The 25,137-nt window shown below is 43.9% G+C and overlaps 2 protein-coding genes across 6 annotated transcripts in view; one reads left to right on the top strand and one right to left on the bottom strand.

Annotated features, from left to right (window-relative positions):
• The window catches only part of CABLES1 (Cdk5 and Abl enzyme substrate 1), a 67,173-nt gene extending 56,462 nt beyond the window's left edge, over positions 1-10,711 (top strand). For both annotated transcript variants that reach the window (XM_042833968.1, XM_042833977.1), the window contains exons 8-10: positions 4,881-4,987; positions 5,925-6,132; positions 7,609-10,711. In XM_042833968.1, coding sequence (XP_042689902.1) covers positions 4,881-4,987; positions 5,925-6,132; positions 7,609-7,749 — 456 coding nt within the window. In that variant the 3' untranslated portion in view covers positions 7,750-10,711. The remainder of the gene's footprint in view (positions 1-4,880; positions 4,988-5,924; positions 6,133-7,608) is intronic.
• An 11,209-nt stretch (positions 10,712-21,920) lies between these two features.
• Positions 21,921-25,137, bottom strand: part of TMEM241 (transmembrane protein 241) — a 51,112-nt gene continuing 47,895 nt past the window's right edge. For all 4 annotated transcript variants that reach the window (XM_042835986.1, XM_042836009.1, XM_042835994.1 and 1 more), the window contains one exon: positions 21,921-22,620. In XM_042835986.1, the coding sequence (XP_042691920.1) occupies positions 22,560-22,620 (61 nt within the window). In that variant the 3' untranslated portion in view covers positions 21,921-22,559. The remainder of the gene's footprint in view (positions 22,621-25,137) is intronic.

The following is a 25,137-nucleotide window of genomic DNA, read 5'->3' as shown; positions in this document are numbered from 1 at the left end:
GTCTTTCCAACCATTTCAGGCATCCTTCCTCCTCCTGCATTTAGGAAACTATATATACAGCTTTCCTGTGAGAAAGCAGCTGCTTGAAAACGGGTGTGAATAACACAGAAGCTAACCTCCAAGTTCAAAACTGCCAGCCATGCAAAAAGTGTGCAGAGCAGAGCCCTCAGCCCAAGCATTCATCATGTTGTCCAGGCATCTGTCAGCCGCCATCTATCAAAGCTTTCATTTGTCTTGTGCAACTCCCGTCACCAAACTAAAATATACATCTGCAGATTTGTATACAGAGAACGTGAACAGAGCTCACAGAGGAGTATTTCTGAATACTAAAGTGAAATTTATTTCGTGCGAGCAAGCTGTGAGAAACAAGACAGACGAGCCTGGATGACAGAAGTTACAAACATGGGAGATTAGAGTGTTGGGGAGAAGGGTGGGTCATTCCCACTACAGTGCTGGTGTATGTGACAGCCCTGGCAGTGCAGATGCCTCACTGTTAGGGAGTAGCGTTCTCTATGAGAACATTTAGATAGAAAAATGTCATGCTCCTTTTAGAGTGTTTGCAACCCCCTGATAAAATTTGGAGCATCAGTATTGTACAGTGCTGCTGTACAGACAATACCAGAGCTGTTCCAGACAGACAGAACTCTACTTTGCTTGCAGTGATGTCTTTTTGACACAGCAACTTTGTTTGTGACTGCCAAGTAGCCCAAGAGAAATAAAATTCTAAAGCAGAGAAGAGAAAAGGAAGAGGAAATGCTGAGCAGGAGAAAAGGTGGCAAACAGAAAGGTCAGAGCACTCCCGTTTCTACAGTAAGATCCCAGCTGGCCCTTGTGGGTCATTAGGACACCCTGGCCATGCTTCTGACCTTGTGCGTGCACTGAGGTTTCCTCCAGCCCTTTCCTACTCCATGGAAGGGTCGGTGCTGAGCAGTCGCTCAGCAGTGTGCAAGCTGTGCCTGGGGGAAAGGACAGACAGAGGATACTTGAACAGGTGAGGGGGGAGCTGGGGCTGGGATTTCTCCACAGCCTCGTAGGTGCACAGTGTGGCAGCGAGAACGCTGCCCCTCTGATGGGCAGCATCCCAAATTTGTCATTTCTGTTGGCATCAGCTGGACAAGGGACAAGTCAGGCTTCTGCAGCAGCTACCCAAAAAATCATGGGAAAAAAGAAAAGAAGTTGTGCAATTCCTTTTCCCGAGAATAAGGACAGTTAGTTGGGCTTTCCAGTATGGCACTGACAAGATGAGACAGCTGCCTTAGAGCCAGTGTGTTCAAACATGCTGCTGTTATCCTGTTACATGAATCAAAACCAGCACACACTGGCTTTCATCTGGATTTCATTATTGTGATTTATATTGTAGAGACTGTTGTCTAGCAGGAAGCAGCAGTATTCAGAGTTGGAGGGGGAGATCCTTATCGCAGATCCTTATCACTGGCACAAAATTGACAAATCTCTGTGTTTAAAAATAGTTGTACCTCCTTTCCATTTTCAGCTTTAAGCTGTCTGCTTATTCTCAAGCCTCTGAGTGTTTTACTTTACATATTTTTTTTTTTAAAAAAAGAACTTTTTTTTTTTAACAAAGATTTAAATACAGGTAGTCCTCTTGGCAGTTGACTGGGTCAGAGAACTCCCTGGTAAAAGCAGAGCAGTGGGTAAGGTACCCATGAGACAGCTGCAGGATCACATATGAGACTCGTCATAGAATGGCTTAGGTTGGAAGGCAACTCAAAGCCCACCCAGTCCCACCCTGTGCCATGGGCAGGGCCCCATCCAACCTGGTCTTGAGTGCCTCTAGGGATGGGGCACCACAGCTTACATGGGCAGCTGTGCCAGCGCCTCACCAACCTCGAGTGAAGAATTTCTTCCTGACATCTAACCCAAATCTGCTCTCTTTTAGTTTAAAGCCATTCTCCCTTGTCCTATCACTGTCTTCCCATGTAAAAACTACATGCTAGAAGTGGAAGCAAGCACAGCCTGCTGGCCAGCGTAACCTGCATACAGCCCTCCAGCTGGCTCTGCAGCGTGCTTGGGCCCTCTCTCTGTGAGGTAGTTTCTGTCCTGCACATGCTATTTGATGTTCTCTGTACAGGAGGAAATGATCACCTGGGAAGTGCCAAGAGCAGGTCTGCCAGAAAAACCCATGGTGGCTTTGTGGGAGATAACTAAGATAAAACTAAGGAGCTTTGTGGTAACAGAGAGCAAGCAACGCTTAGTTAGTTAGGTTTGCAATGAAGCTTGGAACAAGGCGTGGTATAGCTTTGCAAAGTAGCACCAAGCTCATTCTTTCCAAGCTTGCCCAAGACAACCAAAAATTCTGAGAGTATATAAAATAAACTTTGGACTTAGTAGCGGGTAGCCTTGCTATACTTAGCAATCTTTTGAATCTGTAAATAAGTGAGTGAGGCTTGGACCCACATTTCTGTATTTCAAGTAGCAAATAGTGCTGGTCTAATTTATAACTTCATATATATATAGCTCTATAGCTTTTCTCAATAGTCCTCTTACAGCAGTATTAGGAAGATTCCTGTAGTATCACTAAAACTCCCAGCATGTCTATGCAAGCATCAGAAGCACACAACTGCTGATGGTCATCTTGAGGGGAAAAAAAAGAGACAAGGAGTAGGCAAGTAGGAAACAAAGTCCCATGGAAAGAAATGAGAGAGGTAATCAGTAAGAGTTTGTTCTTCAGTTGCTGAGGGCTGAGTCCTGCAGGCCTGCAGCAAGGCCTCCTACAATCAAGTGGCTGTGCATTCAGCCAAATCCACACTTTCTTCTGCCTTCAGCAGGCCTGGCCACAGGCAGATCCATACAGCCAGGTGATGCTTTTCTCTTCTAGCCCAAACAGGGCAGAGTTTCTCTGCTCCATCTTTACCTTTCTTTTTATTCAGGCATGGCAGCAAGCTGCCTGCCTCAGCCTGAAGACAGAATGTGGATCACTGCGGGGACTGCCTGGGCCTGTGCTCTGGCTCATACATGCACGTGCAGGGCAACAGAGCTGGCTATAGAAGGTTGTCATGGCATTCTCCTTTTTGATGATTTCTTATAACTGGCAGCTCTCCTTCATTGGGCAGAATTTTGTAATAAATCATCCTCTTTATTGAGAAAAATTTGGATTGGTGCTTAGGATGTAACTGCGTCAGAGGGGGCTTGCAAGCATTCATACTTAGCGGCAGGCAGCTGTTGTGCTTGACATGCCTAGCAAAATTACCTGCCAAGATGTCATGGGGAGCAATTTATCTGGACAAATTATGCTTTTCACACTGCGAGTCAGATAGCTGAATAGCCCTCATTGTTAAAGGTATGTATGACTGTAACAACTCCATGTGCCAAGAAGTTGGCTTTTTCCTCTTCATTATAGCTCGTTTGCCTCAAATACTGCTGTGAGCTATTTAGGGGAGAAGCACACTCCGCTTTCTTCTAAATTCCTATTATTACCCCTTATTTCAGTACCATAGCTCTTAAACAAAATGCAGGACAAGTTATTTGCCTTTCGCTCTTCTTCATGCTCATATCTGATGCAGCCAAGGACGTAATCAGACGAGTTGTTCAGTTGCTCTCCAAAGCCACTATATTGTCCTTTCCCCAAATCCTTCCATATTTAAATACTGGGGAAAAAAAGAAAAAAAAAAACAAAGGATATTCAGTTGGGTCTTTTTGGCTGATTTAGATTCCCATGAGGATATAATACAAGGAGGCTTAATCTTCTATAAAGGCATAACATGGTGTGGTTTGCATGCCTCTTTCTACCTCTCTTTGTTTACAGTTAACATAATGTAGTTTAAACATAAACAGAAATTAGAAGGGAAAGAGAAACCAGTAACTGGATACTTGGAAACTGTATTGTCTTCCATGCTTCTGTTCAAGGTCAGAACAGCCAAAGCCAGGAAGAGAATTGGCACATTACTAAAGTGAAGGATTTGCTGTTGTTTGGCTGATAGTTTCAGGCCAAGTGAGTGGTGGCAGATGGTTTTGGCAAAGTGTTTCCTGAATGAATACTGAAGGAATGACAGAAGCACTGCACACCCATAGCTGCTGCTGCTTCTGGCATGCAGGATGAGCCAGGAGGGCCCTCTGCTAAATAAAGAAATTCTTAAGGGGATGAGAAAAGAATCATAGAATCATAGATTTGCTCAGGTTGGAAAAGACCTTAAAGATCATCAAGTCCAACCACGACCTTACTCTAACAATCCTCCTCTACATCATGTCCCTGAGCACCACATCCAAGTGGTTTTTAAACACATTTAGGGATGATGAAGAACAGGAATTTCAAGGTAAAGGAAGTAGGCTGTACACTTCTAATGTTCTAACGCGGTATTTCTGTTCACTTAGTTTGTAACTTCTGAGAGTATTACTATCTTTCATTCTGTTGAATTACTCACCATTTAGGCCTATTACCTATTTTGTCATAATTCTAGGATACAGTACTCAACAACTTATGCCAGCAATTCCTTTGAGCATTACGTTTGAGACCGGCAGTATGTTTCAGAGCAACACACAAAGTCTGGTCATCAAATTAATTATTGTGATAACTGAACTTTGGCTTAACAAGAACTGTCAGCTAGGTTTTATCCACCCACGTTTGGCTTAAACTCATCCTCAGCAGTATTTGGAAGGCTTGTAATAAGGTATGTGAGACTCAGGGTTTGTGCTGAACACTCATCTCTGATTTCAGGTCACCCATTCTGATGGAGCAGTTGCAAGCAAATTGATACCTTAATTCAGATCTCATTTTTCCTGTTTCTGAAATCATTAAGACTGACTGGTGCTTGTTTGGTATTTCTTGCTTGCAGGGTATGAGCCATCATGTTTATTAACTATAACTATAACTGTGATCATGTTGTAAACTACAAGAATGATTTTCTCTCAACCATGTGTTACAGACCACAGTCATAGACTACGTGAAGCCATCAGATCTCAAAAAGGACATGAATGAGACGTTTAAGGAAAAATTCCCTCACATCAAGTTAACCCTCAGTAAAATAAGAAGGTACGTTGCGGAGCTCGGTAAGGCTGCAACGTGATACGGCTGTCTCACGTTGCAGTGTGATTGCTGTTGTACATGAAGAGACACACAGCACTGATTGATTTTCCAAGAGCAGTGACCTGCAGAGGTGCAGAATAAGTCAGATGATTGCTTTGATTAGTTGGCTGAGAAAACCAGATAGGGGACTGTGCAAGCACGTACCACTCAGGTGTCAAGCTCCACTTATAAGAGGATGAGGATGTGAGCTGTGCTTGCGTTATACTATCAGATCCAGAAAAAATGATACAAAAAAAGACTTCAAACTTATGGCACTTAGTTTAGAAAGACAATGAAGAGGGAGAAATGTTGATTTTTGCCTCTCGTGCAAAGAGCATGGCCAGAAGCAAAACAACGGATAAGTTTCACTGCAAAGTTGTAGTATTTTGTCACTGTTTCTAGTGTAGCAGTCTATACATACTGAATAATGGTGATTTAATGTGACTGAAGTGGCCAGAAGGATACTGGCTCCTGTTGCTCTGCAACTACAGAATTCTACAGTGCATAGCAAGTTTGGATTTGACCAAACATAATCAACTGCAAAGTTGCATATAGATCACAAGCAATCAATCCACTGCTATTAAATAAATTGTGTATAGTTTAAGACTTCCAATGAAATATTTTTACCAAAAAATGTCAAAGTTACTATTAGTATGCAATACTATTAGTATGCAATACTAACTGTCAGTTACTATTGCAATTTGATACAACTACCTATTGGGGGGAAAGGATTAAGTCAAAACAGAGTGTCCCCAAAATAGAGCATAAACATACCTGCCCAGTAAATTACACTTTCCCTTTCCATTTGTGTAAGCAGGAATCTCTGCAGTAATGACTCTTACGGTGAAATGAGTAATGCTTTAACATGCAGTTCATGGCATGCTTGTCTGGTCTCTTTACTCAGCTTGAAGAGAGAAATGCGCAAGCTTGCTCAAGAAGAATGTGGTTTTGAAGAGCCCACAGTAGCCATGGCCTTTGTCTACTTTGAGAAGCTCGCTCTCAAGGGGAAGCTGAACAAGCAGAATAGAAAGCTTTGTGCTGGAGCCTGTGTTCTTTTAGCAGCCAAAATTGGCAGTGACCTCAGAAAACATGAAGTCAAGCATCTTATAGATGTAGGTATCCATACAGTTCCTGTGTTCTCTCTACATAAAGTGCCAGTGCATGGTATATACAAGACTACTGATAAGCAGGCATGCTTTCTTTAGGTATCCAGCCCTCCAGCTAGCTAACCGCATTCCTTTATTTTACGTTGATGGGGAAGTAGGAGTGATCTGTGTGATAGCAGAGGACCAAGAAACCCATTTGATGTGACTGAGCACCCTTGGTATCAGATATTTTGAGGTCTGATATATATATATCTTACCACCATTCTGCCAATACAAGTCAAAAGTTAACCTTCAGGAAATTTATTTTGCTTTTAATTTTAAGAGTGTTAGTAAAGACTGTTCTTTGAAAGTTAAGTGTAGATGGTAACTTGGGAAGAAATCTTACTACCAATACTATATTCATCAAGTTAACTTTTAGGGCAAGTGGATATGGTTTCCATTAGACACTTCACCCTAACTTTTTTTTTGTGGAAGAAGGTGTTCGGTCTTCTACCCACTTCATATTAAAGAGTCAAGAAACAGAAGGGTGTCTTATTCCATAACACATTTGCAAGCACTGAGACACTGATTTAACACAACAGAAAATCAGTCTCACAGCTGAGTGCAACCAACTCACTTCAAGAGATGTGGGAACTCTGTTGGAGGCAGAATTGGACTCACATCTTTCTGCCCCAGCCACAGAACTGGTCTGATAGTTTAGTAGAATATTCTTCAAATAGCCAGGAAAAAGTAAACTGAGTGGAAGCTGGAAGATCTGCCAATTCTGAATCATTGGTCCGCCCTTAAGACACATGGAGGTTTTCATTAGATCCAGTGGGCAACAAAGCAGCAAGCCAAGGGAGGTCATAAGAGTGGAGCGGGGGAGAATATTTCTGAAGAGTTGGCTGCCTTCTTCTGTAGCATCCAAATCCAGTGAGAACAGCAGAACAGATGGAAGGTTTAGTACAGTACAGCAGAAAGCAAGTATGAAATCTATCTAATCTCCTTTGGGAATAGCAGTTTCTAATATACACTGTACTTAGAGTTGTTATAGATGACACTTTTTGCCTCTGAGGCATTACAGTCAAATGTATCTAATTGTAGAGTAAATAATTTCCCTAACAGTGTGTTGTAACAGTGCCATGCTGGAAACAAAATCTGAGATTTCAAGCAGAGAGGAATTCTGTGGGCACTTATAAGGTGCACGTATTCCATTACACAAGTGACTGCACACAGCTAAGTGTTTCTTTTCCTGCATTGCTAATCACTATAATCTTTAGAAGATGTATCTGCTAGAGCAGGAATGAGCGAGTTAAATGACAAACATCAGAAACAGCGAGTCTGGCTGAGCTTTGTAGACCACCTCCCCAGTAAGAAATCGGTAGGAAATAGCGGTACACACTTAGGTGCAAATGTGAATAACATCATCTGTAAGAAAGCACTGGAAAGCCAAATCCTCATTGACGAAGTCCTTTTCATTTTTTTCCTGGGCTGTTGATACAGAAACTGGAAGAGAAGTTCCGGCTGAACAGGCGAGAGCTGATTGCCTTTGAGTTCCCGGTGCTGGTGGCCTTGGAGTTTGCTCTCCACCTTCCTGAGCACGAAGTGATGCCGCACTACAGACGCTTGATCCAGAACTCCTAGCACTGGCTGCCCTGCTGGGAAGGGGCTCCGGACTGTTCCCACCCGGCTCTCTTGAGCTGCATTACTACTGGAAATGCAAAGTTACAGACTCCTAACACTTCACTCTCTCCCTCTCCGAACCAGTTTTTTCAACAACTGATGGGAAACGCTGCGTTGACGTAAGACTCGGCTTTGACAAATTTAGATGTCGTTACTTTCTCAAAGCAGGTGGAGACTGAGATGTTGGTACATGGTTAATGTGCTGAAACTGGATGGCAACTGACCCTACCAGTGGGGACTGCGGACCTACAAGCTACCTGTCATCAGTCATACAAAAGCCTGAGGGGGCAGCCTCCATTACCACCCCTCTCTCAATCACACAAACCCTGAAAGCCCACTTGAGTGCATTCTCATAGTGCTTTTTCTACAGACCTGCTGCAACTCATGAAAGGACTCCTTGTGAAAAAGCTTTTAAAGAGAATATCTTCACTGTGTCAAAAAGAATGTGCCAATCTATTTTTGTATCAGCAATTGAAAGTGCACTTTTTCCTGTGGGGTGTTTGTGTGTAGATGTGTGTGTGTGTGTGCGCGATGCAGACCTGACCTGTGTCCATGTGGGTGGCTTTGCTGTTTCAGCCTGTATCAGTTACTGAGGGGGAAGATCAAGGTGATCTTACGTGTTTACTTCTTGAAAAACATAACTACTGGAAAAGTGGTAAATGGGATCATTTTTGGATGCTCATTTTATTGTTTTCTAATTCTCTGATCTTTCCAACATCTTACCTTTCAAAGGATCACACTACTATCAGGAGAGAAGGATCAGCAGCTGACCATAAGTTTTCAGTCATGTTTGTGATAGAAGTGAAAGCATTAGTATGAGATTTCCATGTCATGTTTTTTAAAAATATCTTGTGTTAAGCCACATGCTTATTTTTAACCTTCGCACTTTTCCCACTGTGGAGATGGTTAAGACTTGCACTCTGTAGTGTTGTATTTCTGTGCTCTATGTTAGAGTGCATAATAAGCACATTTGTTGTGCTGTATCTTAAAACAGTGTTTTATTAAAAAAAAAAAAAAAAAAGTAGGGCTCAGCAGTATAACAGGTGTGTTAAGGCTCCAACAGCAGGGGCATCAGCTGTTGTTCAGGTTTTGTTTTTTAATGAAAATTGACTGTGCAAAACCTATAATCAGTGCCCATTTAAGTTAAAGACCCTGTTCCTTCCAACATTTCAGTATTGGAGTTTAACATGAAGCCTTCCTGCAACTCCCATGGCTCTGACTGGATGGATGCCCAGAAGCTGCCGAGTGTCGCCTGCACTCCCTGATGCTGCGTGGATGCTGGGCTGTGCTCATGGGCATCACTCAGCCAGTGGCATTCTGGGCATCACACCCATGTCCAGTCTCCTCCTGCGCAGGTTCACTTCCCAAGCCTTGCCCTCCACGTGCCCCACAAGATCCTGTACAGTCAAATCCTTACACTTTTGATGTCTTTTATAAATAAATCTCAGCCATGAGATTGTAGCTGAAGCCTTACCTCTGTAAGTTCGGGAGTGCTTGCTCAGAGTATGGGAAGGGCTTGTGAGCAGAACGTCGAGAGGTGGGACATGTCAGAGGATGTACACACACTAATGCTTACTTTCTTTCACTCTTACTTTAACCGGTTTTATTACTTCCTTTGGTTAGGCCAGAAAACATCCAGTTTCTTTACCAGCTTTGACTCCTTTAAATTCTAGTACAAAAAACACCTGCGTACGATTGCTCTCTAGGATCTGAAAAGGGTTTGGGAAATGTGTCAGGACAAATGGGAATTCGTCTGATGCTGTTGCTCTCCCTCCATTTTAAGGGGGAGGGTCACTGTGCTGGCTTACAGTTATTACTAATACTTGTCTAAATACTGATTAGATACATTCCAGCGGGACTGGGGTTGGGTGAACAGAAAAATGTGCGCTTCCCTCCCCAGCGCAGCCCCCCACTCCCACTGCCTCCCAGCCCCAGCAGCCCAGGAGGAGAAGGGCCGAGTGCCCACGGCAGCACAGCAGCTGTCTGCAGACCACTGCAGTCAGCAGATCTGTCCTAGGGCCTTCCGTCCTCGGCTGTGGCCCTCCCCTCCAAAATCATGTATATACATTGAAGATTTGCTTCTGGTGGCAGAGATCTGTTCCCAGCACTGACTGCTGAAAGCTAAGAGGAGGCTTTACCTTCTGCAAAGGTTCTGCCTTTTGCTTTTTAGTCTTGATTTTTTTTTATTTTAATGTTGCTTTAGAGTATTGCAGGGAAAAAGCAAATTGTGATTGCAAGATACAGACTAAAGAATGGCAGTCTTACAGTAGTCTTCAGAGACGCTATTGAATCATGCTGTCACATTTTTTGTCTCCTGTGCTGCTACCCAATCCCGATCCACAGTTTACACAGATTTCTGGGAGGAAATCTGATTGCTGGAGACTTTCTGCTTCTTGTTGTCATTGTTTTCATTGTTTTGGGGGTGGGAAAGGGTTTTGGAGTGATGTTCAGTTACAGTTCCAATGTGGAATAAACACTTAAGATGGTGGCAATGTTGCACTGTTCACTTAGGAATGTATATAAAGCCATATGATGCTAGATCTCAAAGCACAAAGCATGGTCAGTAAGATGGTGGTTAGGACTACAGGCAGCGTGTACCCCCTTTTCTCCCCAATCCTGGGAAAATTCAGGCTGAAGTGACAGAGGAAATCTGTACCAAACAACAAACAGAAGTTGATTGTTTGCCTTTGTCTTACATGGTAACAAGTGTTGATTTACAAATGATTTTAGATTCAACTTCAAGTAGTTCTGAAAATCATCCATTCCATATCACCTGTTATGTTTTGAAATTACATACCAGACACTCTACCATGCAGAGTTTTTGCTTTTTCTAGAAAAAAATAAATAAAAGTTAAAAAAAATAATTGAAAAACCCAGACTCTTTTCCACCAGTGACAGTAAGTAAAATTATTCCGTTCTCTCATCTGTATGTGTCAAATGGTTCTGGTTTTGTCTTCCTCTGGGACATAAAGCTCATGATTAAGAAGTCCTGGGCATCTCCTAACCTTCATCTCCTGCAGATTCCTCACTTCCAGGATCTCTTCTCCAGCCAAGATCTCTTTTTGGCACCGGCTCCTCTCCATTACGTACATAAGCATGAAGTACACACAGACAAGCAGGCTCCTATGCATTGCTTCTGTCTCATTATCCTTTGTTAATGGGAGAGGTTGGGATATGCCACTTAGGTTTAGTCCAGGTGTTATTCAGGTTTGCAGCTAGCTCCGTACCGGTGGTAGTGCACATGGTAGGCTGTCAGAGTGGCAGTTTTGGACACTGAACACAATTATCTGCCATCTATTAGCAGTCAAACTATCTTTTCCACCTGCGACACTCCCTAAATCCAGCACATACCTGGGCCTGGTTAGGCCAGATGTTTTCACCAGACAGCACCTACATATTGTGCTTTTGCACTGAATGGTTCAAGATCTGCTCGGGTGGAGCCCTAGGCAATCTGATCTAGTGCCTGACTTAGGGCCTGCCAACTCTGCCTGTGGCATGAAGGCTGGAACTGGATGGTCTTTGAGATCCCTTCCAACCAAAACCATTCTGTGATTCCACATTCACTTTAATAAAGTTTTCAGAGGTTTGGTTTCCTACCCTGTACCCTTAGCTGTCTGTATTCCACAGAGCCCCATAATTGCAAATCAGTATTTGTGGCGTGAGAAACAGCAGTTTGATGTACGTGGGCCCCAGAATGTACAAATATACAGAATGCTCTGCTAATCATCTTCCAAAGTAATCTCACAAATGCCAGTGTCATCTTTGGAGTAGTCTGTAATGACTTTAAATGAAATAACATCAGCTAGTTGCTTCAACCACATAGCATGGAGCCTCTTTGCTGGAGGCAGAGGAATTTATTCGAAGATAACACCTTCCCACAATGCTAGCAGATTTTGGCACCAGTTTCCATGTTAAAAACATTGAAACAACATTAAAAAAAAATTTTTTTTAAAGGTGAAAGTTGTTTAGAGAAGTGAGAGACTGCATTCACAGCTACAGCAGTGCCAACATCACTACTGAGACTGAAATCTGTCCCAGGTTGCACCTTTAGGGAAGGGGTGGAGGTGTGGGAGGAGGACCTGAACTTCATTTGTTCATCCATCTGTCATTTGTAGAAAAGATGGGGAAAAAAAAGGAAAGGGGAGAAGAATTTTCAGACTCATCCCTTTGCTGAGACTTGTACACAAAGAGGGCTCTCTGAAACCTTGCTCCTGTCCATTGGCTGCACAGTGAGGCCCTGCAGTCCCAGACGCATTGCCTTGGCTGTAGATTTCATAGAATCATAGAATCATAGAATAGCCTGGTTGAAAAGGACCACAATGATCATCCAGTTTCAACCCCCTGCTATGTGCAGGGTCACCAACCAGCAGACCAGGCTGCCCAGAGCCACATCCAGCCTGGCCTTGAATGCCTCCAGGGATGGGGCATCCACAGCCTCCTTGGGCAACCTGTTCCAGTGCCTCACCACCCTCTGTGTGAAAAACTTCCTCTAAATGTCTAACCTAAATCTCCCCTGTCTCAGTTTAAAACCATTCCCCCTTGTCCTATCACTATCCATCCACATAAATAGCCGTTCCCTCTCCTGTTTCAATGCTTCCTTCAAGGACTGGAAGGCCACAGTGAGGTCTCCCCGGAGCCTTCTCCAAGCTACACAAGCCCAGTTCTCTCAACCTTTCCTCATAGGGGAGGTGCTCCAGCCTTCTGATCATCTTAGTGGCCCTCCTCTGGACTCGCTCCAAGACCCCCACATTCTTCCTGTACTGGGGGCCCCAGGCCTGGATGCAGTGCTGCAGATGGGGCCTCACAAGAGCCAAGTAGAGGGGGACAATCACCTCCCTGTCTGCTGGCCACCCCTTGTGTAATGCAGCACAGAACACAGTTGGCTTTCCGGGCTGCAAGCGCACACTGCTGGCTCACACTTGTGGTCCAAATGTGCTCAAAGGACAGCATTCATTCACTAGAAACCAAACAAAAGCATTGCACAGATCCCAGTGTAAAATCTCAGGACAAATAGCAAGAGCAGCAGTAGCGGCTATAGTGTACTACTGGAAAAGAGCAGGATTGTAGTCCTGGAAGATGGCCTGTGTACCTTCCAGAGCAACAGGGAGGACCAAGAAGTTGCTGAGGTAGACAGGCGCCTCTGGGCCCACTAGGTCTACTCCCTGCTCCAGCTGGGACACCCAGGGCAGGGGGACCAGGCCCATGTCCTGAAGAACAGCCACTCCAGATGGGGAGAGGAGATATGCTACCAAAAACAGATGTAAAAAACTGCAGAGATGTACAGCCCGAAGTTCTGCTGAAGGGAGGGAGGAACAGTTAACGAAATTACAGATCTGTGAAAACAATGGGAGCTTGTGGTTTCTGTTGATGTTTTCTGCTGGTAACAAAAGAAGCCTGATTGTATTTTTAGCTTAGAAAGATTTCACAGATACTAGTGCGGGAACATCGTATCTGCAAAGTTTTAAAAAGCTAGATTAAAGGTTTCCAAATTTTTCGCATCCCACTCATGACCAGAAATGATGGAATTATTGCCACCTGAGATGCATTACCCAGTGGGAACGCAGTGCCTCTCCCAGCCCTCCTCACAGCCCAGCCTGGGAAGTCCCTGCTCTCAAGAAAGCCTCCAACCAAAATGCTGAGCCTAGGCACCTTCCTCACGCCCCTCCTTCCACAGGTGAAAGCACAGCCTCATTAGCAGCCTGGCTTGGTCAACAGCCACAATCTCCCATGTTGCAGTCCACAACCCAACTGCACCCACAGCTCCTCACAGAGCACAAGCATTTTAAGGAAACATTGAAGCAGGAATTAGACTTCTCGGATGGACATGGTCCAGCACTTCTCCTCTGAAGGCTCAGGGAGCTGCGGTTGTTCAGCCTGGAGGAGAGAAGGCTTTTGGGAAAACCTCATTGTGGTCTTTTCAGAGAAGCTGTGGTGCCCCATCCCTGCAGGCGCTCAAGGCCAGGTTGGATGGGGCCCTGGGCAGCTGAGCTGCTGGGTGGCAGCCCTGCCCATGGCAGGGGGTGGGACTGGGTGGGCTTGGAGGTCCTTCCAACCCAAACCGCTCTAGGATTCTATTATCAGTACCTTTTTTTCCACCTCTCTCGTGTGCATTTTTTCTAGCCAAAACTAGAACAATTCAAGCTTATAAGCAAAAGCAATTCATATAAATGCATGTTGTTCACTTGTAAGTCTCTCAAAAGCACATCACCCAAGAGCTATGCCTAGAGTACTTCTGAGAGCTCAATATTTAATCCGAGCTGCCCAGTAACATCCCTCTGCAGCAAGCTGTGCAGACTGGAAGACGATCAGAACCTGGAGTATTTCCACGGGTAAACACCGTAGTTTCCACCAAGCCAAAGCCAGAGCTGCCAAGTGTTCCTCCCCCATGACTGCTTTCAAAGTCCATTGATACTTTCTGAACCCAGGACTCCGTCAGCTGTCACCTGCCTTCCAGAGCGGCCTGTATGACACTTTATTTCTGCACAGACTGAAGCTGGATTAGACAACAACCTAGGCAGAAGAGGTAGTAACTATTTCATGCCCAATACCCAAACCTCTAGCTTTGTTTAACCTGAACAATACCTCACAAAGTTGCAGCCCTACCAGTCAGCACACAAGCCACTGCATCCGAGGTACTAAGGAACATTCAGATATCACAGTACAAATTAATCGTTGTGTAGATGGATTAAGAACTCTTAGATCCTCTTTTCAGATCCTTTTTCCTGTTTTATGCCTTTTCAGGTGCTTTTCACTCACTGCTGTTGTTCAGCTATTTTTTTTTCTTCCTTTTGGTTTACCTTTTGTTACTTCAATAACCCCAAAGTAATCAGGAAGACATTGGTGCAGTGCTGGGTTGAGTCTGGCTGACTCTCACACAGCATCCAGGCTGCAGTCCCCACCCTTCATCTGATTTATTTTAAAAGCCTGCTGTGTCCATTAATGGAAAGTTGGACTCTGTTCAGGCTGTGATGGTGTCCATGGACAGGAAATTGGAAAGTTTCAGATTAAAGCTGCAGGAGGCCAGGAAGAAAAATATCTGGTGAATTTAATTGATGGTGGCAACTCAGTTATTAGGGACAAATACTAAAGAAATGGCAGCCTGTGACTCAAAACAAATCCTTACTTCAGCATGGCTTCACCAAAGGCAGATCTTGCCTGACGAATCTGGTGGCCTTCTATGATGGAGTGACAGTTTCTGTGGACAGGGAAAGGGCGGTAGATGTCATCTGCCTGGAGTTCTGCAAGGCCTTTGACATGGTCCCTCACCACATCCTTCCCTCAAAATTGGAGAGGGGTGGATTTGAAGGACAGACTGTTCGATGGATTAGGAATTGTCTGGCTGGATGGAAGGAAGGGAATCCATTCAGAGGGACCTGGACAGGCTGGAGAAGTGGGCCCAGGAAAATCTAATGAGGTTCAATAAGACCAGGGCTGTCTTTGTGTTACTAAATTTGCTAACCATCCAAGTTACTCTCTCCTTGATTTCTTAAAGGTCTGAGACATACCTGGTGAAACCTGGGCCTCCCTGTTGCTTATGTACTCATCCAGAAATAAGAAAGCAGTGGGAGTCCCAGAGATGCCATTCTGCATTTACGTAGAAGCAAGCTGATGAGGAGAGAGAGGAGTCATAGCAGCAACCTTTGCTGAAGACCTTATCATAGAATGGCTTAGGTTGGATGGGATCTTAAAGATTATGTAGTTCCAGACCCCATCAGACACTGAAGAAGCTCATCAAGGCACAAGATGATCTGGGAACCCATCTGCACTGGGCAGAGAATAGGCTTTTCAGGCAATGGCAAATGACAATGGCAAAAATAGGCAAATGACCTGAAATCCTAGCAATGGCTTTCTTAAAGGGGAAAAAGAGAGAAAAATAGGTGAAAAGAATTCTGATTCATTTTATAATAGTACTGCCATCCTAACATCATTTAATTTTTGCATTTAACTGGATAATTGAGCCAGAAAGTTAAAAATACGTAGCATAACTGTGGTTGTTTACATAACTGTACTATAGAATATAGGAGGAGAGGGACCCAGTATGATGATGTGGAAACTGAATGGGTTAGATGGAAAAAAAATACAACAGAACAAAATCCACGAAAACTCCAAGATCCTGAAGCACCTTACAGCTGAAATCTATTGCCATGGGCGGGCTTGCAATACTGTTTGTTTTTAAACCATCACATGGAAAATGATGTCAGAATTCTATAGCTAGAATTATATTTTTGGAACGGTCAAAAATATTTCAGAGTACTCTGTACCTTCCTATTAAGGCAAAACAACTTTCAGCTGATGAAAGAATTCACCATGAAGAGATTCCGTGAAGTCTTTCAGAGGGACCAACGTAAGATCCCATTGGTTGGGTAAGAGTGTGCTCTCCTCTCTCTTTTTGCTAGAAGACGCAAACCCTTGAGATTTTCACCTTTGGATAAAACAACCAAGGTGAGCAGCAGCTGGTGCCATACCGTAGCCTGTTTCCCACTTCCTCCTCATTCAGATCCCAGCATAAGGCATCCCTCGCAAGACTCAAACCTAACTTCATCCAAGCTTCTGCCCACAGCAGAGGGGTTAGAACTAGGTCTTGAAGGTCCCTTCCGACCTAACCCATTCAATGATTCTATGGTTTAGGGGAGCTGTACGGAGCCTGGTGTCCATGGGAAGTGAATGGAAATCGTGCCTGACCGATGGGCGGACACAACACACATCATTTCAGGAGGCGATGTGATTTATTAAATCCCTTAGTACCAGACCCAGGTTTCCCTGGCTGAGGAGCTCTCAGCAGGCTCCCATGCAATCTGCCTGCTGCTCACTTCCAGCACAATGCTGGGAGCTGGAGGTCACACCGCAAACCCGCTGTTACCCGCTGCATTTACTCCTTCAAATCAAATTTCCATGGTTACAAACAAGACTTTGAACCAGAAAAGATGCCCTTATGTCATGGTCTCAGGATCAAGAGAAGTAAAAAGACACCAGAAAGATTTGGAATGGGAAGTTATTTTCCTGCTTTCACACAGATCAGGCCATGAAGGGTTCCACCATCCAAACTTCCAGTGCTGCTGCCGAGCAATTCAGCATTCGTGCTGCTGAACCAGACTGCTTTTTTTCTGAAGAATTCTGAATCACACAGGGTTTGTTTTATGGGTTTGTTTGTTTGTTTTAATCCAAAAGAAAACAATACAGTTGAGTTCTTTCCATCGGAGAGGCTGCAGTAAGCAACTTACCCACACAACACGCCTATTCATGACATGAGCCACACAGCTCTTTGCTCAGCAATTTTAATGTTCCACTGTGAATAGAACTGAGCCACACGAAATTCTGTTGTGTAAGGCTCTCCTTGGAAGCAGAGATTTATTTTCTCTGGTTACAGCTCATCATGTCTAGAAGCTGCAGCCATCTGCACTAATCCCATGCAGTCTGCTCGTATTCATCAGCACCATGCTGAAGACAGGATGAACAGATGAGTATAATAAGGAAACAAAAGTTGCTTTGCTGAAATGTTTAGCTTCTGTGTCTATCCTACATTCTAATTCTTTGAATAAAGCTGTAGACATTTAATAAATAAACAATTAGTGTTGCCCCAAAGGAATCATCATAGAATCGTAGAAGGGCCTGGGTTGGAAGGGACCTTAAATCCAACTCAGTCCCACCCTGTGCTATGGGCAGGGCTGCCACCCAGCAGCTCAGCTGCCCAGGGCTCCATCCAACCTGGCTTTGAGTGCCTGCAGGGATGGGGCACCACAGCTTACATGGGCAGCTGTGCGAGCGCCTCACCAACCTCTGAATTTCTTCCAAATATCTAATTAAATCTCCTCTCATTTAGTTTAAAGCCATTGCCCCTTGTCCTATCAGACCATGTAAAAATCAGTTTCCCTCCTGCTCATAAACTCCCTTCAAGTATTGGCAGATCACAATGAGGTTCCCTCATTGGCCTTCTGGGCTACAAGCACACACTTCTGGCTCACATTATATTTCTCATTCACCAGGACCCATGTCCTTCTCAGCAGAGCTTCTCTAAATGAGTTCTTCCCCCAGTCTGCACATATATTTTAGATTACCTCAGCCCTTGCACTTGGCCCTGCTCAACCTCACATGTATGTTCACATGGACCCACTTTTTGAGCCTGTCCTTGTCCCTCTGGAGGAGCACAGTGCTGGAGAAAGGGAAGTTCTGTGCTATGCTGTCTGAATGAGGAGCTACGAGATATGGTTTAGTAGCTTGTGGTAGCAATGGTAATGGGAGGATGGTTGGACTAGATGATCCTGTAGGTCCTTTCCAACCTTGTGATTCTATGATTCTATGATTCTATACTCAAGAGATCATGGCTGGAAGGATTGCTCATGGTCTCTGGCAACCAGGAGGATTGTGAGGAGAGCTGGGGTTCCTACTAGGATGAGTTATGTCCCCACCAGCTTCCCAAATGTGCAGTGAAACCCAGCTTGAGCCAACATGGGACCTAAAATGGGGCTATCAGCCACCAAGCTCTTCTGCACAACACACAGGAGCAACAAAGGGATGGGGACCATGAGGGCAAACAGCAGAAAGAGAAGCTCTAAGTATCCCCAGCACCTGAGGTTACACTGTATTGCCTAAGACAGGACTGGGAGCTTATACAGGGTTTCCATTCATTGCTGGGAGGAAGAGGTTGGAAAAGACATTGCCTGTTTTATAGAACTGTGCATTTAACTCTTTTAGAGGCCCAAAGTGGTGACTGAACCAGCTCTGAGCCATCTGCTTTTAAATCTTCATCACAAGCATAAGACACAATACACTAAGCATGTTGTCAAGCATGACTGTGGGAGAAAAAATGATTTTATCTATCATCAAATCAAGAACATAACATGCCAGCTGGCTATCCCCTTCTGTTCTGGAAGGAAAGCCCTGTGCGATGCCTTCTCATCCAAGATCAAGGACTACACAATCTCCCATCTCAGTAAACTAAAAGCCCAACTTTTCCTCCAATACTGTCCCAAAATAATCACTTTTCTAGCAGAAATGAAAGCTTGCACAAGGTCAAAGTGCAGTTTCAAAAGGATTAAGCTCCTCAAACAAGGCAGTTAATATGGAAATAGTTACGCAACCCTCATGGGCTCCTTTAATTCCTTTCTGGGACTAAAAAGCCATCTATTTGTAATGTGTCTTAATCAAAAAAAGAAATGAATAAGCAACACATTTCCAGAAAAAATGTCTTCCCTTTTTATCCCCTGGTACAAAACTATTTCAACATGAACTTTTCCCACTCCTGCCCCCAATATCCATCCCAGCCCCACACCTTCTCTTCAGACAAAACCCCCCTGCTCCTGTCTGGAACAGGATTAAGGTCTCACACTGGGTCTGGTGCCTGCTTCGCATAGCAGATGATCTGCCTGAAAGCTGCTTATTCAGCTTCTGCTTTGGGTGAGACAAATCTGCTGTGGAGTTTTCTTTAAGCACCCATCCCCTGTAGTTTGCAGGTGAAACAGTTGAAAGAAGGCCTCCTCTCCTTAGCACAGCTCCCAGTAACTAACTTTTCTTCAATACTCTATAGAAACATTCTTGGCAAAACATATTTTATATCTACATCACACTTCTTGAATTCTTCAGACCTTGTTTGAGGATGGGAGACATGAACATAAATATATATACACTCTTCCACCAGCTCCAAAAGAGTTGATTGAAAAAAAAAATAGTAAATCAGAACTCTATTTTTAACAGGTATTTCTATGTTTTACTAAGAATTTTAATAGCTACATTGCTTCTTCCAGGCCACTTGACTTCAGCAGCCTCTGTCCTGAAGGCCAGCCATACACACAGGCCATGCGTGGGCAGCAGATAATGCAAACCAATTACTTCAGGGAGACTGGGAAAAAAAAAAGAAAAAAGAAAAAAAGAAAAATTAAGTATAAGCAAGATAAGATCAGAAAAGCTCTGTGTGGTTCAGAACTCTCCGCCAGAGCAGTTTGACCCCAGCGGCGCTGAGGCAGCCATCGACCTGCATCCCCTCAGGATGAGCAGCACATCCCCACCTCTCCCCAGTCCTCAGGAACTGCCAGGCCTTCAGGAGCTCCTTAAAAACAGGCTGAAAAGCTGAAGTACTTCACCGACTGCAAGGCCATTGCCATGCACTGCTCTGAATGCACCAAGATGGATTTTAAAGGCCTTGGAGTTCCATTTCCACCTTACTTTGAAACTTCAGCAGGATGGACCTGTGCTGGTCCATAGGGGCCATGCTCACCAGCAGCAGATCAGGCTGCTTCAGAGTTTGCTTCCTCCCTGCCATGGTGGACACAGGAACCCAACCTCATTTTTGTGAATTGTTTTCTTTCATGGTTTATGGGGGTGATCAGCTGAAGCCTACAATTTTTTACTTATAAATACAAGCACATTGTGGTAAGGCATAAAAATGAAAAGCAGAAGGAAGCAGCTCAATGCTGTTTAACATACACACAAGTAAATAATTATGAAGTAGACTCACTAAGTGGAGAAATACTAATTTGGCAGCTGCCAAAAATGGATTCCCCAGAACCCAGGCAATGCCATGCCTACCTCAGCTCAACGACCTTCCCACAAACGTCCCAAATTCCCTCTGGAATTAAGGAACACCCACTGCTGAACTGGTCATTGCCTTTCCACTGAGACCACCAGCAAGGAAGCACGTGGGTGCTGTGGGTTTTGGTACACTGCTATGAATAGCACAGACAGGAGAGTGAGGAAAAAAATCCGGACTGCAGCCAGCTCTGGAAAGTTATGCAAGAGAGGTGCATGAGGTGCTTTTCCCAGAGCGAACATTTAATCTGTGATTGCAAAACCTAGGCTGTCCCTCTGGGTGCTCATGAGGAAGCATTGTCCCTCCTGGCTGAAGACTCGCTACAACAGCAGGAAGGCACCACGGGAAGGATCCCCAATGGGCTGGCACAGCTGAATGCCCAGGGAAGGGCAGCATGCTGCAGACATCACTCCTGGAGATGTCTGGATTCACAGGCTGCAAAACAATGAGGATCCATGGCCGGGTGCTCAATGGCCCAGAACATGGCTTCAAACTCAGTGCCTGATGGCTCCTGCTGCTTTCAGGACCAGTGCTTATGTTCAAGCCCATTGTTCTTTCATGTTTGTTCCTCTCTGCCTCTTTCTGCTGAAAGCTGAATTTTACCACCTGGCTGACTCCAGACTCAAGTTAACTTGAGCATAATCCAACATGCATGGACAACAAGGCAGTGAGAACAGACCTTATACTGAGATAAGCTTATCTATCACACAGGCCTGACTACTCCTCGGAATCCTTTTTTAAACTACAGTTTTTTTGTTTTTTTTTTCTGAATATCAACTAATTTTCACCTAAAATCTTTCCAGGCAAAGCATTTGGCAGCAACTCATTGCAAAATCTGTCTTGGTTGTAAGACAATGGATTGTATTTGAAGTTCAAATGCATTATGCTTTAAATCACAGCTGGTGGAATTTGTTGGATTGAAGCCGGTATGTCTTAGTTATCTGCAGCCTTCTAAAAGCTAGAAAGATTTCAGAAGGTATTTCAGTTCCATTAACAGAGCAATCTATTCCTGAAGAGTCACTTCTGTGAAGGCTTCCCTCTCGTTCCCCTGGTTATGAAGGAAACGTTGTCAATTCAGACTAAGGGACCACAGCTTAGATCATAGAATCACAGAAGCAAAGGTTGGAAAGGACCTACAAGATCATCTAGTTCAACCATCCTCCTATCACCATTACTACCCACTAAGCTACTAAACCGTTTCTTGTAGATGCCAAATGTCATTCAAAACAAGTCCCTCTTCTCACTGACAACTTGCTGTCAAGCTCCCTTTACCATGTAGATGTTCCCCACAATATTATCAACTCAACATTAAATATGACCTTCATACAGAGCGCTTGCCCAGGCACTAATTTATCAAGACTAATTTTGAGCATCCATTAAGCAACCAGAAATAAAATTACTTTAAGAACACTTGAGATAAACTGCCTCACACTCTCTAAGACATTCATTGAAGTTTTATAATTTTTGTTGCCTCTTTCAATAATTCAAGAGACAAGCCACCACTGGGAACAGTGTGAGTCCTTCCATCCCTTCCAGCTGACAAAAATTCAGAGACTTCAAGAAGAATCTTGGGGAAAAGGACGAGAAAAAACACACAAAGAGCATGAACTACAGACATTAAGATTTATTGCTCATTTCCCCATTTGGCAAAGCTGTCAACCCACCACAGTTCCATGTGGGAATTATCTCCAGAAGCCCCATGGCCTCTATCACTGTGCCAGCTCAGATAACGTGACTACAGACCTGCGTGCAGCAGCTTGCTGCTTACTGAACAGTTGGAAACAAAGGCCATCCTTCCTGATACTGAATTCACGGCAGGATCCGGGCTCTGACATTGTTTGGTACAACCTGCTGTCAGCTTTCAACAAAAGAACTGGGGGCATCCAGTGGGGAACGCCGCTTTTCCTGAGTTCAATTCCCTCTGCAAGAAGCTGCTACTGGGAGGTTCTTACACAAAGTCATAGGCATGAGGCCAAGCAGATTTTCTTTTACCACATCAATTGGAAATAGTTTGTGTTGTGCTTTGAGGCAAAGGCTCATAATTATCCTACTAAGTATGCTGTTCTCTTACCAGCACTACTGATGGCATAGTTTTTCCTTAATTAAAAAAAAAAAAAAAAAAAAAGACAATAGGTCCCTTTCCCTGTGCTTGATTGCACTTCTTCATTCTTGCTGCTGTATTTTATTTGTGACAGGGTTTCTGGGTTGCAAGTCAGCTCTTTTCCAGCTGCTGAGATCTGGTTCCTCTTTACGTGCCTGTTCTCTCAGTGTAAACAAGCAAAGCTTCTCCAACTCCGCTGATCACAAGGCTGTAAACAAAGGATACCACAAATTCAGCATCAGGCAAGTCCCTTTACTTGATACAATGCCAAACAGCACAACATGAAGAGAAAGGTACTCATTTGTCTAAATATATTTCAACCTAGAGACAGTATCCCTGGTGATGTTTTCTTTTGTCTTACTAAGAAGAGGTCAATAAAAGAAACATCCTATTTTACTGATCCCACCAGAAAAGTACTCCTCTATGTATTAGGGCTACATAGAGAAGATTGCATCTAATGAAGAGGATAACTGTATTCTGCTCTGGGGAGATCCCCCTGGCCTGGGGAGGTCAATAGCAATCCCTGCACTTACTGCAGTTTGTGAGTAAGCTGCTGGAAAGGCGCTGCCCAGTCTGCAATGGCAGCGGTTCCCGAGTGCTTCCTTCTCCCACTGCTCACAGCACAGTGCTGGCACACTGCTCTCCAAGGCTCGGGCTACAAGCAGGACTCCAAATTAGGATGAATGGTTTTTACTACCAAAACCATTCATCGAACTAAGATGTCAAGCCACTCAACGTGTGCAATAATCCCCAAATCTGAGAGGAACAGGGTAGGAAACTAACTCTTCTCTGCTTTCATAACAGTGCAAATCTGAGTGTACTGACCTTTCCTTTGAGCCTAATGGCTTAGTTAGCTTATGAAACAGAAAAGCTCCTTAATGAATTTCATAAACAAAACAAACTTTTGTTAAGTTCATTTTTAAGAGTTGGGTTTTTTTCCAAGGGAAAAAATACAGACATGTGAAGCTGAAGGCTCTCTGGTGTTTAACAGCACTGCATTCCCTTATATCCTTAGTTTTGGTGTTTTAGAGATCACATACTCCCCTTGATCCTGAGAGGAACAAACATTAGTAACAACAGCCTTATACTTACTCAGTGAGCAGCCCTGGGAGGTAGGTGCTGGGCAGATTGCTCTGGGGATGGAATACCTCAGGTTGTGGAACTACCACCAAGGATCAAGGGGCTGGGAGGACTGCATGCTTTACAAATAGATCTAAACCACATGCGTCCATGAGTACATGAGCGCTTTCTGGAGAAGATTAACTTCATGTCTTGCTTAGATTTCATCTCCAGCTACAAACGCATCCTCTGCATTGTTTTCTTTGAAAGTCGAGGATGGATAATAATGAATAATAATTCTTTTTTTCTAAGGAGAAAAGACAAGAGAATATATGAAGGGCTATACCCAACAGTTTTAGAAACGACTCTTAGAATCATAGAATCATTTGAGTTGAAAGGGACCCTTAAAGGCCATCTAGCCAAACTCCTCTGCAATGAACAGAGACACCTGCAGCTACACCAGGCTGCTCAGAGCTCTATCCAGTCTGTCCCTGAGGGTCTCCAGGGATGAGGGCATCCCCCACCCCTCTGGACAACCTGTTCCTCATCATCCTCATCATAGTAAACTGCTTATAACCAATCTAAATCTCCCCTCCTTTAGTTTGAAACCATTTCCCACTGTCCAATCACAACAGACCTTGCTAAAGAGTCTGTCCCCTTCTTTCCTAAAGTCCCTCTTCAGATACTGAAAGGCCACCCTCCTGTCTCCCTGGAGCCTTCTCTTCTCCAGGCTGAACAGCCCCAACTCTCATCTGGGCCCACTGCTCAAGCCTGTCTAGATCTCTTCTCTCCTTTTTTCTTTCTATAGTTATATTTTCTACATTTTTTAATGGAGGCTTAAAAAAATGCCCAACCTGTCACTGCTGTAGCATTCTAAGTGGTCCTATACAAAAGATACTAAATTATACACCAGTGCTCTATGAAAATGTACTTGCTCTTAAATTGCTTTTTAACATCTTATGGCTTAACATCAGAGGAGAAGAACTCCCTTCTGTAGGACTTCAGGCACCCTCATGCCCACCCAACCCATACTCACCAAACTATCAAGCCAACAGAAACCATCATTACAGCTTCAAGACGAAGCAGAGCTAAAAACCATGGCTAAATGCCAACGTTTTTTTTTTGTTTTTTTTTTTAACCTTTGGTTTACCATCTGCCAAATGCTCTGTCTTCTGTTTATTGTGGAAGGCACAGCTAACCACATTTGATCATCACTCAGAAATTAATGTATGATATGGTCCACTGCAACACTGGAGCAACACTAAAAAACTCAGTGATTAATGAAGTCACAAGTGCTCTGCAGCTGCTATCATCTAAGAAACTATTTTGAGAGGTTTGCTGATTGCCAAGGCAATACCAAGACACAAACAATAATGGGACTTAAATATGGTTTTGAATTGTAACAATGAAAGCATAACAGTGGTCTAAGGGCTAACAAGAAGTTTCTTTTAATGATGCAGATGTGTTCATTATTTATATTTGCTTTCAGTGCACGCAGAGCATGTGCAGCTATATGGGTTCGTGTGTTCACGTTCCCAGTGCTACACATTTTTTTTAGCATACACGTCAGTGAATATGATGTGATATCTGTATTATAAAAAGCTTGCCCCTAGCACGTAGGACAGATTGAAGATACATGTAAACATGGTCAGGAAGTGCAAGCTAA

The sequence above is a fragment of the Centrocercus urophasianus genome, unplaced genomic scaffold (assembly GCF_019232065.1).
Source record: "Centrocercus urophasianus isolate 14NV4802_14NV808 unplaced genomic scaffold, USGS_Curo_1.0 seq_11, whole genome shotgun sequence".
Lineage (NCBI taxonomy): Eukaryota > Metazoa > Chordata > Aves > Galliformes > Phasianidae > Centrocercus > Centrocercus urophasianus.
This window is presented reverse-complemented; position numbering and strand designations above follow the sequence as displayed.